Genomic DNA, 18217 nt, shown 5'->3' with positions numbered 1-18217 from the left:
TTCTGCAGGTGTTTCTGGGGGGTGTGCTTGTCCTTCCACCTGTTCCTGGGTTATTCTGCTCTCCTTTTTCATTTCCTCCCATTCCTCCTTTCGTGTTTGCACTCGCTCTTTCAGTATCATCCTTTCTTCCTGTGTTCTGTCTCAATTGAGGTACACACTCATGAACTCCTGTTTGCCTCTCCGCCGTGCTTTCTCCTGCAGGATCATTGTTCGGGTTGATTCTGCCTTGAAAATTACTTTGAGAGGCCAATTCCTTTTCTTTGTGAACCACCCGATTCTCCGAAAATTTGCCACCTGGGTCATGTCTCCCTCGCCTATCACCTTCATGATACCTTCAATCGCTTTTTTCTCCTCCTGCTTTCTTTCATCATAAGTTTCCCCTTTAGCTTCGTCTAGCCCAATGACAAAAACTGATCTCTCCCTTTCCACCTCCCACTTTGACTCCCATTGCATCCTCTGAGGTGTTTTAGTTCCTTCCCGTGGAGTTTTCCTTCCTTCAGTCCCTTCCCTAGCTGTGGCCCCCTATGCTCATTGGTTTGTCCTTCCTGCTCACCTATTCCTGGCCCCCACAAGTGTCTGGTAAGGTCCCTGCACATGTCCTAGTTCCTTCAATGTTTTCCAACCTCTCATTCTAGTGTGCTCCCTGTCTTTGTTTTGGCCCCATGTGGGTTTGACAGGACCTCTGCATATAGTTTAGCTTCCATGCTCCCTTCAGACCCATTGTCTGTGTCTGATGTAGACATTGCTGATGCTACTTCTGTAATATCTTTGTCTCTAGGCTGTTTCAGATGTCTTAGCTCCTCTTCTAATCTCTGTATCTTGGTTTCTGCTACTGTGGCATGTTGCTTCCACCTTCTGCATTCTGCTGCTAATCTTTCCTCCCTCTTCCTTGCAAGCTCATCTAGCCTCCTTCCCCAGTCTTCCTCCCTTTTTTTGAGCTCTACCTCCCAGTCCTCCCTCCCAGATTCGTCCTTTGGGCCCCTTGTTCTCATCCTAGTTCTAGGTTGCCCCATTGTTCCACAGAAGGAAGGGAGAGAGATGGTTAGGGGGAGGGGAATAGATGGTTAGGGGGAGTGGGGATGGATGGTTATAGGGGAGGGGGAGGATGGTTATTGGAGGGGGAGGGGTAGGTGGCTAGGAAGAGGGGGAGAGGTGGTTAGGGGAAGGGGGAGTACGTGTTTGTGTCAAGTATATATGTGCTTGTGTGTGTGTGCATGTGTGGGAGAGATAGGGATGGGATTAAGGGGGGAGAAGAATGAGTGACCCTTAGAAGCGGGGGAGGTGTGTGTGTGTGATGGGATTAGAAGGGGAGGGAGGGGAAAGAAGGCTGAGGGTAGAGTGACCACTTGATAACGGGGTCCTTACGGGTGTGTGTGTGTGCGTGTGCATGTGTGTGTGTGTGTTTGTGTGTGTGTGTGTGTGTATGTGTGTATATGTGTGTGTTTGTGTGTATAGGGGAGGTGTGAGGGGGAGATACTGTGTGTGTGTGTGGGGGGGGGTGTAGACTTCTAATGTGCCGAGTCAGGGTCTGGCAGCTGTCAAAATGACATATTTTACCATTACTCACTCCCCCTACCGCCTGTCAACACAATGGGGTCAGATGCTTTCTTCCCCACCATCCTTCCTACCTACCTATCTTTCTTTCTTTCTCCTTTTTTCTCCTTTCTCCTTTTTCTTTCTATTTCTCTTTCTTTGTCTTTCTGTTTCTTTTTCTTTCTCCTTCTTTCTCCTCCTTTCTCTTTCTTTCTTTCCTCTGGTATCTTGGGCATTGCTTTTGGTCAAAAACTCCTCAAAACCATGAAATTCATCTTCATTGACACTTCCATTTGTGTTAGAGCAATCACTTGGGAAGAGAAGAGGCCCAGATTCACCGGGGAGTCAGATATTTCTTACCTCTAGGCATGCTGAACAAGGACTACTGAAATGGCATTCCCACAATGCACCACTAGCTCCCCGATTTTTTTTATATTGTGCACACTGACCATGGAGACCCATTCTCTCACATGTGGGCCTACCAACTTTCTCCTGCTTGATTTGAAACCGCTAGAATTTACGCGTATTAATACGTTGGAAACATTGGCTCGTAAGACATATATACGGCCGAAACAGTGAAAGGGTTAAATCTCCTTTGGTGCCACCACTGCCTTTGAGTGATCTTTTAACCCTTTCAGGGTCCAAGGGCAAAATCTGAAGGGGTGCCCCAGTGTCCAAGAAATTTTGAAAAAAAAAAAAGAAAAAAAATTTCTTACAGAATTAAAGATAATATTTTTGTGAAGGTAATAAATCAAAAAAAAAATTCTGATCAGTACTTACCAAGATACAGTGGCTGGAAGTTGACCCAAAATGACTGGGTGGTAGCAACATCAGCGACTTCCACAAAATCGCATTTTTTTATTTTACGTTTTTTATGCTTTTTTCTTTTCTTTACTATTTTTTTCTTTTTCTAGTAACATTTGTGGCCTGTGAGACCAATATAATGTATATTGTATAAGTGTACACTCATTGTATTCAACACAATAACTGCACTAATTTGTTTATCATTATATTGCTTACAAAACTTGTTTACAAGTTTGTTGTAAACAAAATGATGAAAATATTAGTGCAGTTATTGTGTTGAATACAATGGTACCATATACTACTATATGGTACAATGGTGCCATAGGGTGCAATGATATATGGTACAGTGGTACCATATGGTACAATGGCACCATATACAATGGTACCATATGGTAGAATATGGTACAATGGCATCATTTGGTACAATAGTACCATATGATACAGTGGTACCATATGGTGCAATGGTACCTTATGGTACAATATGGTACATTGTACCATATGGTACAATGATACCATATATTCATTGTACCATATGGTACTACATGTATATGGTACTGTTGTATTCAACACAATGAACACACTAATGTTTTCATCATTATATCATTTACAATAATTGTTTACAACAAAAATATGCAAAAATGTTGTATATTAGTAATGTTCTATTATATATTTACAAATGTACAGCCACTCGACATGTTCCCTGAGGTGGATGACAAAGCGCTTTGTCTTGGAAACTGCCGAGTCACTAGCTAGCCAGCGTCGCCACTCAGTCTTGGCTGGTGCCTTGTGGCATCAACATCTCCAACTGACCATATGGTACATGGTATATGTTACAGGGTACCATATGGTATATTGTACTATATGGTATAGGGTACCACACAGTACAGGATACCATATGGTACAGGGTACCATATGGTACCCTGTACCCTGACACCATATGGTACAGATACAGGGATCCCTATGGAAATAAATCACCCTGACTTTTTTGGGTTATCCTAGGATTTTATACATATGCTGCTATGTATGATAATCTGTGTAACTGTATTTGTATACACCTGAATAAACTTATTCAAGCACATGTGGCATCGTAAGTAAGTTTATTTAGGTATACACAAATAAAGTTACATAGATTATCATACATAGCAGCATATGTTTGGAGAACCTAGGATAACCAAAAAAAGTCAGACAGACCTATTTCCATTAGGGTCTTTGTACCCTGTACCATATGGTACAATGTACCATATGGTATAATGTACCATATGGTATAATGTACCATATGGTATAATGTACCATATGGTACAATGTACTATATGGTACATTGTACCATATACCATTGTATGACATGGCACCAATGTACCATATGGTACCATTGTACCATATGGTACAATGTTACCATATGGTTCAAAACTATAGAATTCCTCTTCAGATCCACTTCCATCAGTCTTAGAACTGTAAGTTGTGAAGAGGAGAGCCTGAATTCACCATGAGAGTGAGTGGGGAGTGAGAGCTTCCTTGCCGCCAGGCATGATGAACAAAGCTACTTTGGCGGCGTTCCCACAATGCCATGCAGGCGTCCAGATTTTTTCTGTAGTGCGCACACCCAGACCCATTCTCTCAGATGTAGGCCTACCAACCTTCTTGTGCTAAATTTGACTCCGCTAGAATTTTGGCGTAGATCTATGGTTTGGACCCTCAACGTAAAGCCATAGATCTACGGCACTGACTCTGAAGGGGTTAAGCTGCATTGTGTATTTACAGACATCCCAAGATAAATAGCTATGAATTTTGTATTAAAAATGGTTATCAGCCATGTGGATGTTAATTTACAGTTGTTTTGTCTGCTTCCAATTTGTCTAGAAGCTAGTACAGATTTCTTTCGCTTTTTACAGGCTTGCTTCACACGAATTTGATATTACACAAATAACCTGCATATATGAGAGAGAAGCTTATGTTGACGTTTTGGTCCAACTTGGACCATTCATGAGTCACACTGTAAATGGTCCAAATCTGACCGATACATCATCATAAGCGTCTCTCTCCTTTGTGCAGGTTATTTGTGTATTGTTCCAGTCATGGTATTGTGCCATTTTATTCTTCAATTTGCTATTAGGTGATGTGCCATTTCTATTAGTATTTCTGTATGCTGAATATATGTTAGCATGTATGACCAGAGTGGTTTGCAAAACGTATTGAAACTATGCAAATTCAAGTGTTAATAGCTTGATTGAACTTAGAATAGTTGCCATGGGCCTGGAACACATCTATCACAAAACAGGAAACACCTTTGAAAATAAATGGTATAAAATACCGACACACTGGAAACATAAACACATATGCAGTTTAATGTGATCCTTTATTGACAATGTTTCGCCCACACAGTGGGCTTTTTCAAGTCACACACAGATCTACCTGGGGTGGAAGGTACAGGAGTATTTATAGTCAGGTTCAGAATGTTGAGGTCAGGTGAAGAATGCTGCATCTGATGATCTACCGGGTGGGGTTATAGAGTCTTGGGTAGCTTGGCAGGGGTATTGGACAAGTTGTGAGTAGACCTTCTGCAGTGTTCTATGTTCTTATGTGGGATAGCGATGAAGAAGTTTCTTGGCAAGTGGTTCAGCTATGTTATAGAAGCCATTGTTCTGGTTGAAATTGTTGGTTATAGAGATAAGCGATGATTCCAGGATTCTTCGGTATTGAGTGTTGTCTTCTGTGACGATAAGTCTTGAGTTTTTGTAGTTAATTAACCATTTAATGTTTTAATAGTGTTAAGGTTGCCAACACTAACAATGTTCTTTTCTGTCACGTCAGAGATCACAGCCATCCTATAGACTGGTCTAATGCTAAAACTGTCTTCCTTACTTCCAACTTTAACAGTCGCCGTCTTGTTGAATCCTCCCTAATACACAACTTTCCTTGTATGAATCTTAGTCCTGGCTTCGTCTCTGTAGATGCCTTCCTCTCCCGCTACGTTGTAAAATGCTCCAAACTTCAGAACACCCGTGACTTAACCTGATTCCTCCTTTTTCTTCTTCTCCTCCTTCCCATTTTCTCTTTCCTTTTTACTTTTCTGGGTTGTTTTTCTTTCTTCTGTCTTATGTTTCTGTTCCTTCATTACTTATTTCATTATTTTCCCCCTCCCCCACCTCTGTGTTCTTGCTCTTCCTCTGTGGGCACCTAGCTCCCTTGCAGTGCTCCCCTTTCTTTGTATTTGTCTGGCTCCTCCTCCTGTCTTCCCCATTGCTTCTTCCTTCTTCCTCCTCCTCCTCCTCCTCCTCCTCCTCCTCCTACTCCTACTCCTACTCCTACTACTACTACTACTACTACTACTACTACTACTACTACTACTACTACTACTACTACCACCACCACCACCACCACCACCACTACTGCTGCTGCCGCTGCCGCCGCCGCCGCCGCTGCTGCCACCTCCTCCTCTATATTTACCCGTCCTACTCTACTTCTCATTAGTGTGACTTTGTAAATGGTCCAAGTCGGACCGAAACATTGTCGTAAGCTCCTCTCTTCTATGTGCGGGTTATTTGTGTGTATCATTCCAGTCACGGTATTGTGCCTTTTTTTGTTATTTATTTGCTTACCTTTGATTTACTTAACACCACAGTTCTTGTTCCTATGTTTCCCTTCCAATTTAGAAGGCTTGGTCTGTGATTGTACTGCTGGGTTAGTGATCCCCAGAACCATATAACAGAAAACAGACAGTTGAAAGTCAATTTAGGTCATGTACACATATTTAAAAAATATGGCTACCGGAATTACTTTCTTGCTGATCACAGTAATATTCTTGAACAGATGCAGATAAAATACAGGTGTGTTCATGAAAAAATTGTTGATCAGAGTGATTTTATAGATTTAATGAAGTACTGTATGTACAGTTTTTGTTATAAATTCTTAAGATCCCCAATTCCAGTAATGGAAACTTTTAATATATAATCCTTTAAGTGGAGCAGCTATACTTCATTATGGGAGAGTACAGTGGAACCCCGCCTTATGAAAGCATCGTGTTATGTTAAATCCACCATACGAAGCATTTGAACGCAAAAATTTTGCCTCGCCTCACGATAAAAAACTCGCCTTACATGATTCATCTGGGACGTGTCCCATGTGTGGCCTCAGCGCCAGTGTTTACAAGCCAGCCAGTGCGGTCACATCTACGCATACATTCGGTACATTTCACATTATCCCAGTGTTTTTAGTGCTTGTAACTGCAAAATAAGTTGCCATGGGCCCCAAGAAAGCTTCTAGTACCATCCCTGTGGTAAAGAGGGCAAGAGTTAGTATGGAATTGAAAAAAGAGATTAAGGAAATGTGTGCAAAGTGGGTTGAACTGCAAACCTTTACAGATGAAAATCACCCTGACACAGCTACTGCAAGCCGTGTTGGCAACCTGTACAATGACAATGTGTTACAAAAAACGCGATTCTAAAAAGCTTAGAGATCTCCAGTGAATTCTAGAAAGCACTGCCTTTCTAGCATCCAGCCTGTTACTGGGTTTTCGTAACAATTAGTCAGTATCCTTGTCCAATTATCCATTAGAATTCAATAAGAATTATTAGTGCTTCAGGATTACAACTGGTAGGCTACTAACTAGAGAAATTAAAATTTAATACATTTATTAAGTTGTCTAGGCGTATATCAAATTAAATTAAATTAAGCACAGTAATCAAAATAATCACTTCTTATGTGCAGTATTATTGTGCTGAAAGCACATATCACATTTATAATTCTTAAGTACCATCTGGTACATTAACATTTAATAATACAATATACAAATAAGTGTGTGTAAGTGCTCTAAGTAGTTCGCTATGTCTCACAACTCGACTAGACTTAAACAAGTGACTGACAAAGTCCTCAAATAAACTAACTTCTTGACCAACTGGCAATCAGAACAGTCTGCTTGAACAATTAAAAGAATGCTAAGCCCAATAGCAATATAACAAGCAACTGCGACACAAAATCAGGAACAAGGAGATAATATAACGACACTAACTAGGGACCATCAGCAGATCCTCCACAAGAGTCACCAAGCTCCCATAATACTGAATCTAAGTTCAGCATAAGAAAATCACCGACTGTGATAGTACACAGATACCAATACAAATTAGGTCAGAAGCTGCAGCTCAGGACCTGAGTTGCTCAGAGTGTCTATGTGACACACAACCTCAGTACAACGTCGAAAATCACTAAGTCTATACAATGTTCTGTGAACAGAGTCCCTCATAACCTACAACAATGAGACAGAGACAATCTTCCAACAAGAGCCAATAAGGGAGATTTAGGCACTTGTCAGGAATACGTCCAACCACCAAGCGAGTCTAGACCAGACTGAATACTTCAGGCGAGGTGAGAACACCCCCCCCCCTCTATCACGTGATAGCTCTGTGGACAGTTGCTGCCCAGCAACAACTAGAAGCCGGCAGAGTAACGAGCCACAAGCGATAATTACAGTAGTTAGACAATCAAGACTTGAACTTTGAGCACATAATATATGTATTACATCCTACCTAACAACATAACTAAGTCAAATAATAACATAAAGCAATATATTTACGATTTAGCTATTATCGCAAATATAAGCAATATAAAATTATATGAAAAGGTAATATACATTATATATATATACATTGTAACCCATTCAGGGGTTGCAACACAATGTTATGGCCCATTTTAGGAAAGTCTTAAAGGAACGGGAGGTACAGAGTTCAATGGACAGATTTGTTGTGCGACAGAGGTCCAGTGACTCTCAAGCTGGTCGTCCTAGTGGCATTAAAAGAAGAAGGGAAGTAACCCCGGAAAAGGACTTGCTACCTCAAGTCCTAATGGAAGGGGATTTCCCCTCTAAACAATAACTTCCACACACTCCCCTCCTCCCACCCCATCAATCACCAGATCTTCAATGAAGGTAAGTGTCATGTATTCTATTCTTAGTAGAGTAGTAATTGTGCATGTCTCCTTCAGTTTGTGTGTATTAAAATTAATATTTCATGTGGTAAAATTTTTTTTTTTTCATACTTTGGGGTGTCAGGAACGGATTAATTTGATTTCCATTATTTCTTATGGGGAAAATTAATTCGGCTAACGATAATTTCGGCTTACGATGAGCTCTCAAGAACAGATTAATATCGTAAGGCAGGGGTCCACTGTACTGTACTGTACAGAAGGGTATAGGCAATGCTGATTGAATAAAATCAGAATTATTGACTTTAAAAATATATACTTTATAGGCATTAATACAAATCAAGAGATTTGGAATAGGCCTGTATTACAAAGCTTAATATACCTTGTTAATTTCTTGCTTGAATAGTCATACATGGAATGGTTTTGAAAACTTATTTTATTTTGCATTCATTGAGAAATGTATTTGCCACTTAAACTGATGCTCTCTTATAAATGGCTATTGTTTTTGTACAGAAATTATAGCTTTATTAAAGGAGAATAATTTGGTAACATAGTTTTCCATCAAAGCATGAAGATGTGCTTGACTCTTTACCTTGAATCTCCACCAGTAATACCCATATACTGTATGTGTGCTTGTGTTGGGGATTGATGTTCTAGATTGTGTATCTACAGTTGCAAGAGATTGGCTCATTGTATATTATCTAGTGTGTCATTATCTAGTTATTGACATCAACAAATATAAGTGGCTAGATTGAAACAGATTGTTTTGATATTTATTAGCTTTTTTCATTGTAATATAATTTTTTATTTAGCTAGTGTGCTCTTGTTTAATTTTGCCAGTATATTTATGCATCTTAATTTTTTGGCTGCTGCTAGTTAGTAAGTTTGAAAAGGAATACAGTACTGTATATTATGAAAGTGATAGTACTAGTACCTTAGAATGGAGATGTACAGTTAGTATGTGAAGCCTCACACTGTTAATTTGTGTGTTTTTATTCAGTCTGCAGTTGTGGTGGACAGCTTGAAAATTAAAGATTGTTTATAGCCAAAGCATGATATACGACTTTTATGAACATGAACATTGTTCACGCATCAACAGTCTTATATTAAGTGCTCATTGGTCAGATTTAATGTTGATGATTTTAGAATTTCTTAGTCTTTATTTCTATAGAACAAGAATTTTCATATGCCATAATGCTGTACTATTTTCAAATGGAACTTGAAACATTGAAAACATTGTACTCGTGTGTCCATTAGTCAAGCTGTCTCCTACACCATGTGGTGAAATTTTAGATAATTTGGTGTTAGCAACTGGAATATTGTAGGGATATTGTAATACAGTAATGTCCCTCTGCCAGTCAATTTTTTCATCATGCTATTTTCTCCTTCACTGGAAAAAATTTGTAGTTTCTCATTATGGCCAAAGGATGTGAGACAGTTACATCTCTCATATTCGGTAAAGATTTAAAGATCAAGTATGCAAAATGCTTGAAGATTTATATTCAATGCATCATTGAATATAAAATTTTTTCACATTCAGTAAATTGTTTTTAAAATATGCAGATCATCACAATGCTCCTCAACTGTGTTGGTCAGTCAGTTTTCATTCATGTGTAGTTCCTTTGTGTTAGACACAGATTTAATATTTCCCTAGGGTATATTTCTAGTACAGTAGACTGTCAATTAACATGTGATCTTTTTACACATTTTCTCTATTACACTATTGCAAACTTGCAGCATATTTTCAATGAACACCCCGTAAAATTCAATTAACATGGTACCACTCCTGGGGGGGGGGGGAATTTGGAGTGCTGCAAGCTGAACTACGGGGCTTGTGGGCAGCCTCCCTGTGGGTCAGGACATTCTCTTTATGGGGGAGACCTAGCTTCCTCCCCTGTCCCACCTCTCATGTCTCATTGGTCCATACATACATTTCCCATATTATTCTCAGATCTGTGTTTGTGATTAAAATAGTTGATTCCTGCATACCAGTTAATACAAGCAGTGTTTCCATATCTGCATCGTCTTTGCTTGAATGTAAGCTTGCTGGAGACAATGTTTATACGTATATAGATTGAGAGGGCAGACACGAACTGCACCAGGAGAGGGACTCTCCCAGTATTTATATACCCTTTGCTTATCTTTCTTTGTATAATAAAGGTTAAAGATGATGTATGTGTATACAGCACCTACTTCATATATATCTGTCCATCAGTTTAGTTGGTACACTTGTATATTGTAGTAAAGAAATTGAAATGTGTATGAGGGTGGGTGGTGGTGGTGTTAAGGGCTAACAGTTTGTGGGCAGCCCACCCACCCTTCTTATACAGTGGACCCTCGTTTTTCGTAATTAATCCGTTCCAGAGAGTGTGACTATTATCAAAATTGACGATTTGCGAGTCCACTTTCCCCATAAGAAATAATGTAAATCCAATTAATTCGTTCCAGACATCCAGAAGTATCAACAAACTTTTTTTTACCTTAAAGATAGATTTACATGCACAAAAGAATGAACATTCAACATGACAGTTACCTTTATTGAAGGCTGTTGTTGATGAATGGAAGACAGGGAGGAGGAGAGAGGAAAGAGAGGTTATTGTTTGGAAGGGGAATCTCCCTCCATAAGGGCTCTAGGTCACTTTAGAGGTCACTTCCCAAGCTTAAATATAGATTTACATGCAGAAAAGAATGCCAAATAAATGTAAAGCACTAATAAAATGCATAAATGAATATTTAACATCACACTTACCTTTATTGAAGACTCTTGTTGGTGTATGGCAGACAGGACAGAGGGAGGGGAGGCGAGTTTATTGTTGGAGAATATGACACTAATATCAACTCTACGGCTTATTTATCTATCACAATTCAACTAATATGACATAATAAACGATATCAATAACATAGAAACATGGAATATACTCTAGAATGAATAAAATAAGTCATTATGTATGAAGCAAGAGGTGTTGTGTTGTTGTTGTTGGGTGAATAAGGGCCACTGAGAGCATAAGCCATCCATAATGGTGGTGAAGCAGCAGCTGAGGTGGCAGTGTTTTCTGTAGCCCTATATAACTCCAACAACATTGGAGGAGTTAGTAGAATCGCTGAATCACTGAAGAAGGCACCCTCTACCACTATCACAACTGCTACTACCATCACTACCATCCTCTACCACTATCACAACTGCTACCACCACCACTTTCGTATTTTTCTTCAAGCTTTTTCTTAAATTATATGTGTTTCTCACATTCTTTACCAAAGGGCTGGCACTAGAAGCTTTCTTTGGAGCCATGGTGACTTATTTAGCAATTGCAAGCGCTAAAACGAATGGAATATTATGAAATGTATCGTATGAACTTGTGGGATCATCCTCACTCACTGATAACCAATGACACACTGGATGGGAATGGAGTGTGAGGCGGCTCGGGGCTGTGTGTACACATCCCAGACGAATGACTATTTGCGAGTCAAACGACGATTCACGAGTCAGTGTTTTGATGAAAAAAAGTTACGATTTCTGAAAATTACGACTTTCGAGCCTTACAAAAATGAGGGTCCACTGTACTGATATTTTTATTGTTGAAAATGCAAGGGAAGTGAGTACAGTGGACCCCCGGTTAACGATATTTTTTCACTCCAGAAGTATGTTCAGGTGCCAGTAGACCGAATTTGTTCCCATAAGGAATATTGTGAAGTACATTAGTCCGTTTCAGACCCGCAAACATACACGTACAAACGCACTTACATAAATACACTTATATAATTGGTCGCATTCGGAGGTGATCGTTATGCGGGGGTCCACTGTATTTTATTATATTCCTTTATTGTAGTGTAAGCATGCCTCTGGCAAGACAGTAATGGAGTGAATGATAAAGGAAGTTTTTCTTTTTCAGGCCACCCTGCCTTGGTGGGAAATGGCTGATGTGTTAATAAAAAAAATAATTCCTTTATTGTAATAAATTTATTAATATGTACTAAATAGTTTATATTTGCAAAAGCATTCTGGTAGTTAATTTCACAGTAGTGAGATGGACACAACAGCCCTGGGGCTGATACAATTCTTGACCCAGCAATAACAACAACATGCCTATAACCTTGAAGCTTTTCTCGTGATTTTATAAATTTTCTTACGTTTTCTTGGATAGCTTGCATCTATATAATGGTGGGTATTACCCTGGACACATTTATTTAGTAAAAAATTGTGTCTTAGCTGGTAAAATATATTTTTTTACTGATATTTGCATGTGATTACTGATAGGTGATAGCCTGTCATATTTTTGCACAATATTGTATAGGGTCACATCAACACTCCCCACACATTTCAACATCAACAAGCAATGACAACTACAGTGAATATGTTCTGGGGCCTAGAGTCACTGATGATGCCTTACCATCAGCTGTATAAAATATTCCAGGGTAATAAGACCAAAGACACATTACAGAATTCCTCAATACTCCAGTACAGCTGTTGACCTTAGTGCCAAAGCCTCAATCATCCACCTCGACAAACATTCCACCACCTTCCACCTCAGCCCAGTAGGGCCACAGCATCCCAAGGACCCCAGTGGAAATTAATAACTTTATCTGACTTTTCGGTTATTCTAAATATTTTAACTGTATAATAATTACACTTATGTGTACCTTGCCTAAATAAACTTACTTATCCCCCTCCACTGTTCAGAATCATTGGCATATACCAGCAACTACAATATAAGGTAAAAAATATGATTTCTGTAACATTTGTAGCCTTAAGCAATGCATTAAACATAATACATCTTGACAATGGACTACAATTAGTTTGTTGCTTTTATTTTTTTATGATTTGGAGATCTAATACAAAAAAAAATGCCATTTTGGGGGTCCAAGGAATGTAACCCTATTTTTCCCATAAGTTCTTCAGTTTGTTTTACACGATTTTGTCTGCACACAATTTTCACGAACGTATCTACCTTGTTAATCGATGGTCTACTGTATTTTAATTATTAATCAAATGAAATTATCATGATATTCAGTAGTATATTCATTGATTGCTCAAATGATGATATTAATTTTTTCCTTAAACTTCTTTTGTTAAAGAGTAAATTGTTTTGCACACATAACAGTCATTGAGCAATGAATATAACATTAAATAAAATTATTTATCATTTGAACATATTCTGTATTCAAAAGTGAATATAGTTTAAAAGTAAATTAAAGTTTCACAAATAGCTGCCCAGTAAACCAGTGGTTTATAATATATTATTGCAATTACATGTAAACTAAATTACTGGTGGATAGTAAATTTTAAGAATTGTCTCTGCAGTGTATGTAATGTACTGTAGATGAAACATATCAGTGTTAAATAAATAAAATTTTGGATTGTTTAGTACTAACTTTGTATTAAGTTATGAGTGCTAGTTATAATGTGGCAGAAATACAAAAAATATAAAACACCTCAATCATTTTTTTTAATATATATATAATTATATCATGTCAGCTAGTAGTTAGGTTCTGTTACATTATCCAGTGTAATGGAAAGAAGGCAAAATTTAATTATCCAAAGATTTGGCTTAGTAATTTAATTCAATGTAATATATATTTTTTAAATAATTGGAAGTTTTAAGATTAACCAAAGAAGAATTTTAATGCATTGTTGTAATTTTTTCACAGAGAGCAACAAATGGGGAGGGGAAAGTGTAAACCCAAGCCAGGCTGGTGGGCTGAATGTGTCACCCAGAGTAAGTCTCTCTCTGCTGCTTCTTAATCTTTACGTGTATGGTATAAAGGTTGTAATAGTTGCTTGCCTTGGGTATCCCTTCAAGAGGAGTACCATGATGTCAGTGAAAGGCTCTCAATCCAGGCAGTTAGAGCTACCCTCCCTTTCCCTAAGTTCTGTACAAGTCCTGTGGGTTTAGCACTTCCCCTTGAATAGAATAATAATTGTAAGTGTTCTTGTCATCATTCATAGTAGAATTTTTTCTAGTATGAATAAAGTGTTGTTACTTAACTTCTGTGGTGTAAGAAAAAAGATTGAGAACTACCTAGACATTAAATTTTTTCATGAACGACAATTGATATCGGTAGACATAAAGTAATGAGTGTAAAATGCCAGGTACTGTACATTATTTGTGAACCAGTTTGCTTTCTTTTGATAATTGCCATACAGTATTTCACAAATCATATTAGGTTTTTAATGAGTATTACAGTATACTGTGTCTTATATTTCAGATGGAAGATAGTCGTACTACTAGTGGGAGTGACAAGGGCAAGTCAGAGAGTATGTTGAAGCACTTGCTGTCCAAGTAATGTGACCCCTGCCAGTAGTGTCAGGTCACCCATGTGCTCATCTGTACGCTCATCTGTTTATGGTCATTCTATCCCTTTTGACCTGCCTGCTACCAGTCATTGCAAGTTGCAGGGTGTACCATGGTATTACTGTGGTTTCACAGAATGTACACTCCACTGTCACGTTTAAATTTTTATTATTAAATTTGTTGAACATGTGGGATTGTAGATAGTCTTGATTGTAGCATCTGTTAAAAACCATATTTATCATATTGACGTTTGGTCTTGCATAGGCTGCCGATACTTTGGAAGTATCTATTGATTAAAATTTTTATTAATGTATCTCCATATTCAAAAATTTACTAGAGTTAATTTAACTATTATTTGAATGTGTATCATTTTTAATTTAAACCAAAATATCTTACATTTAAAGAAACATGGTTTTTAATATTTTTAAAAAATTTAAATATTAAACATTGAAAGATTATCAAGACAGTGGGGGTATATTTGCTCTTGTATAGGGTTGAGGGAAGCCAGTGTGATGTTTCAATGCCAGAGCAGTCCTGTGATTTAAACTTTTACCAGTACAAAAGGGGGGAATGCTAAAGTTTGGTGGGTACCGAGAGTTTGTGCATCTCTACTTCCCATTTACCCACGAGTAATGTGTACATGCTCCCTACCTTGCTTTTACCATTGATTACATTAAGGAAATTATTTCTCTTCTAGGTATATGACACTCATAATTTACCTCACAGTGAGAATACCTGCAATTCATTGAATAGCGAGTGTATATCTCATTGCTATATTTTTTGATTCTTCTCCACCTTAAATGTTTTCTCTTAAATTGCCACAGTGTGAACTTATTCTAAGCCTGGAATAAAAAGACTTCTGGGCATTTCTTAGCCACTATATTTTGAAAATTGTTGATAGTGTTTTGCCATCATTGTTGGCAAGGATATATGGCAGCCAGCCAAGGTAGGTCCAGTGAAGCTGCTTGTGGCACGTTAACTGTGGTTTGGTTCAGCCTTATGTGCAATTCTTACCATTGGGTTGTGACTTACATGTCTAGTGTACAGAGAGATTATTATTATATGAGGATGGTAACAGTTGCTGTTGTCAGACTGTTGTATACTATTGTTATGAATGTAAGTACAGTACCATTAATATAATTCACTTATATACAGAGCCTTACATACTCAACTCTTCTATACCAAAGGCATTAATTTAGATACACAGTGTACTTGAGGAAACTTCCCTAACCCCTGTATTTTCTTTGCACATCACCAAGTTGAATGTTAGATAGCCGGAGATGTTATCAAGATTAGAGAGTAAAATATCATGTTATAATGGTTTATTATTTTTCTATGAGAAAGTTTATTGAATATTTAACTGTTATTATACAAAGAAAATTAATTCATGTTGGTAAAGATATGATAACTTATTGTTGGAACACAGAAGTGACTGGGGCCAGCCTAGGAGAGAGCATGCCAAAGGATCACTGCCAGCCACTTGTGGTGCGAACGCGGCTGGGAACAACTTGCTCATCATTCACTTAATGGCTACTTGTGGACTGGCGTGAGAAGTAGCATGGCCCTTTGCAAGTGATGCACTCTCTGTATGTGTGTGTGTGTGCGTAGAAAAAAAGTGCTTTCTTGTGTGGTCATACCAGGACCTTTTAATGGATGTGGGAAAAGCTGGACATGGGCTGACCACTCCTGCTTCATATGAAAATATTGTTTGTATCTTGATCATGTAGAACCATATATGACAATGCCTTTAAAGCAGTTTCATTTAAATAAGCCTTCATTCAAAATAACACAGACATTATTATGAATTATGCTGAAGATAGACGGCTAGAAACTGCCGTGGTATATTGCCTGATGATTATAAACCTAAATATTTGTTAAAAGTGAAATGATTACCTCAGGCAAACCTGGAAAGTGCTCTTAAAATAGGAACTATGGAAAGTGGTGAAGGACAATACAGTATAATTAAAGTAATAAAGTGTAATTTAAGCATGCAGGAGTGGTTTATGTTTTAATTTGGAAAGAAATATGCGAGTGCTGGCCCCAGGACTGGTGATATGGTGACTTCTCAGATTTGTGGAAATAGTGACAGACTGAAGGTTGAGGATAGAAAATTCCCCTCCCGACATCTTCTGTAGGTATTTCAGAAGTGACCTAGTTACTCTTTAATTGAGAAATTGATACATAAGGCCTCCCATACAGAAAAAAAATTGTTGAAAGTATATTGATTTATTTTATTAATCCCAAACTATAGTTCCTCTGTAGACAAGGAGCCTCGGGCACTGTGGTGCCCATGTCCAGTCTTGTTTTCCCTCCAATGCTGGCACTCCAAGATTGGTCATATTTTGTAGAGTTTCAGCATTCAGTTGTATGTTTCATTTGGTGGAGTAAGATTTTTGTATATATATTTGTAGTGTGTAAGACAGTAATTATTATGTAACAGTTATGGAATCCCACTGGAAGACTGGCTGCTTCCCTCCAAGTTGCTTTTCATTCACGTGGGGGCTTTTGTCATGCCGTATAGTCTGTATTATCATTGGTTTCTGCAGCTTCATTGGTTTGCATTGGTACGTTCCCTGTACATTGTGTGTGTATAGGCAAGTTTCACCATCATTAAGCCACATGGCAAATAAAAGAGAAATGGTGTATTCCTGTATTTTTATTTTTTTAGTTTTTCCTAATAGTGTATATGCTAATATTCATTGTAAAATGAAAACTCATTAATGTTACACTTTCTGTAAAATTACAAGTATTTCTGGAAATGGATTGAAAAAAACATTAGACAGTTATCACCAGTGAAGGCAGTGTCATGGAATATTTTTTAACTAGTATTTTTAGACATTGCTTACACCTATCATTCTTAAATTTTATCCTCTGCTTGCTGTTTTTGAATCATGAAGGATATTAGCATAAGGGGAAATTCTAGCTGAAAAAATAGATCTCATGTATGTTGGTAACTTCATGCGAGTATACAAATGAATTACAATACAGTACTTTTAAGCTCCTTAGAGTTACAGTATATCAATAATCTTTGCTTCAGCAAAAATTCTCCCAAAAGTTACCATGAAGGATAACTATGTATATGTAATACATACAGAGGGTTCAGTTCTGACTCCCCTAATGTTACTATTGTACTCATTCTCATATAAAACCTGTAATATTAGTCATTGTTGAGGAGGATGCTCAGGGATTGTCAACCTATTAAGCAACTGTTGTTGCATGTGTTCCATGGTGAGTTTTTATACTTACTTGGATTAGCTGCTGACTTTTGAAATAGGTGGCCAACTGATTAGTCTGTATGATTTTGTAGCTTATGCTAAGAGACTATATTGATTTTCCTAATTTTTCTGTAATTATTGTCTGCTGGGAAATTACTTGTTATTACATATCAGGTGATCCCATGAGATTTTGTGATACCAAATATGTTTATAAACTAACAAACTGAGTAAGCACTGACCACCAGTCTCATTACTTGTCACCTCTGTAGTACTCTGTGTACTTCTTAGTGTATTATCACTGTTTCTTATCTATTCTGGAATGGCTAGACTCATACTTGTAAAGTTAATGTGGAGCAAATTCTATGTCTTGAAATAGATAAAAAAAAATAGATTAAATGTGAAAAAGATAAAATAAAAGCAAGATTGGGTAATTAAACAACTAGTTGAGATTAGTATAAAAAC

At 37.8% G+C, this 18217-nt stretch overlaps 1 protein-coding gene across 9 annotated transcripts in view; it reads left to right on the top strand.

Moving 5' to 3' along the window:
* LOC128702897 (nuclear receptor coactivator 1) overlaps nt 1–17185 on the top strand; it is an 852422-nt gene extending 835237 nt beyond the window's left edge. For all 9 annotated transcript variants that reach the window (XM_070102622.1, XM_070102623.1, XM_070102624.1 and 6 more), the window contains 2 exons: nt 13897–13964; nt 14455–17185. In XM_070102622.1, the coding sequence (XP_069958723.1) occupies nt 13897–13964; nt 14455–14532 (146 nt within the window). In that variant the 3' untranslated portion in view covers nt 14533–17185. The remainder of the gene's footprint in view (nt 1–13896; nt 13965–14454) is intronic.
* The last annotated feature ends 1032 nt before the right edge of the window (nt 17186–18217 follow it).

Source organism: Cherax quadricarinatus, chromosome 82 (genome assembly GCF_038502225.1).
Source record: "Cherax quadricarinatus isolate ZL_2023a chromosome 82, ASM3850222v1, whole genome shotgun sequence".
NCBI lineage: Eukaryota > Metazoa > Arthropoda > Malacostraca > Decapoda > Parastacidae > Cherax > Cherax quadricarinatus.
This window is presented reverse-complemented; position numbering and strand designations above follow the sequence as displayed.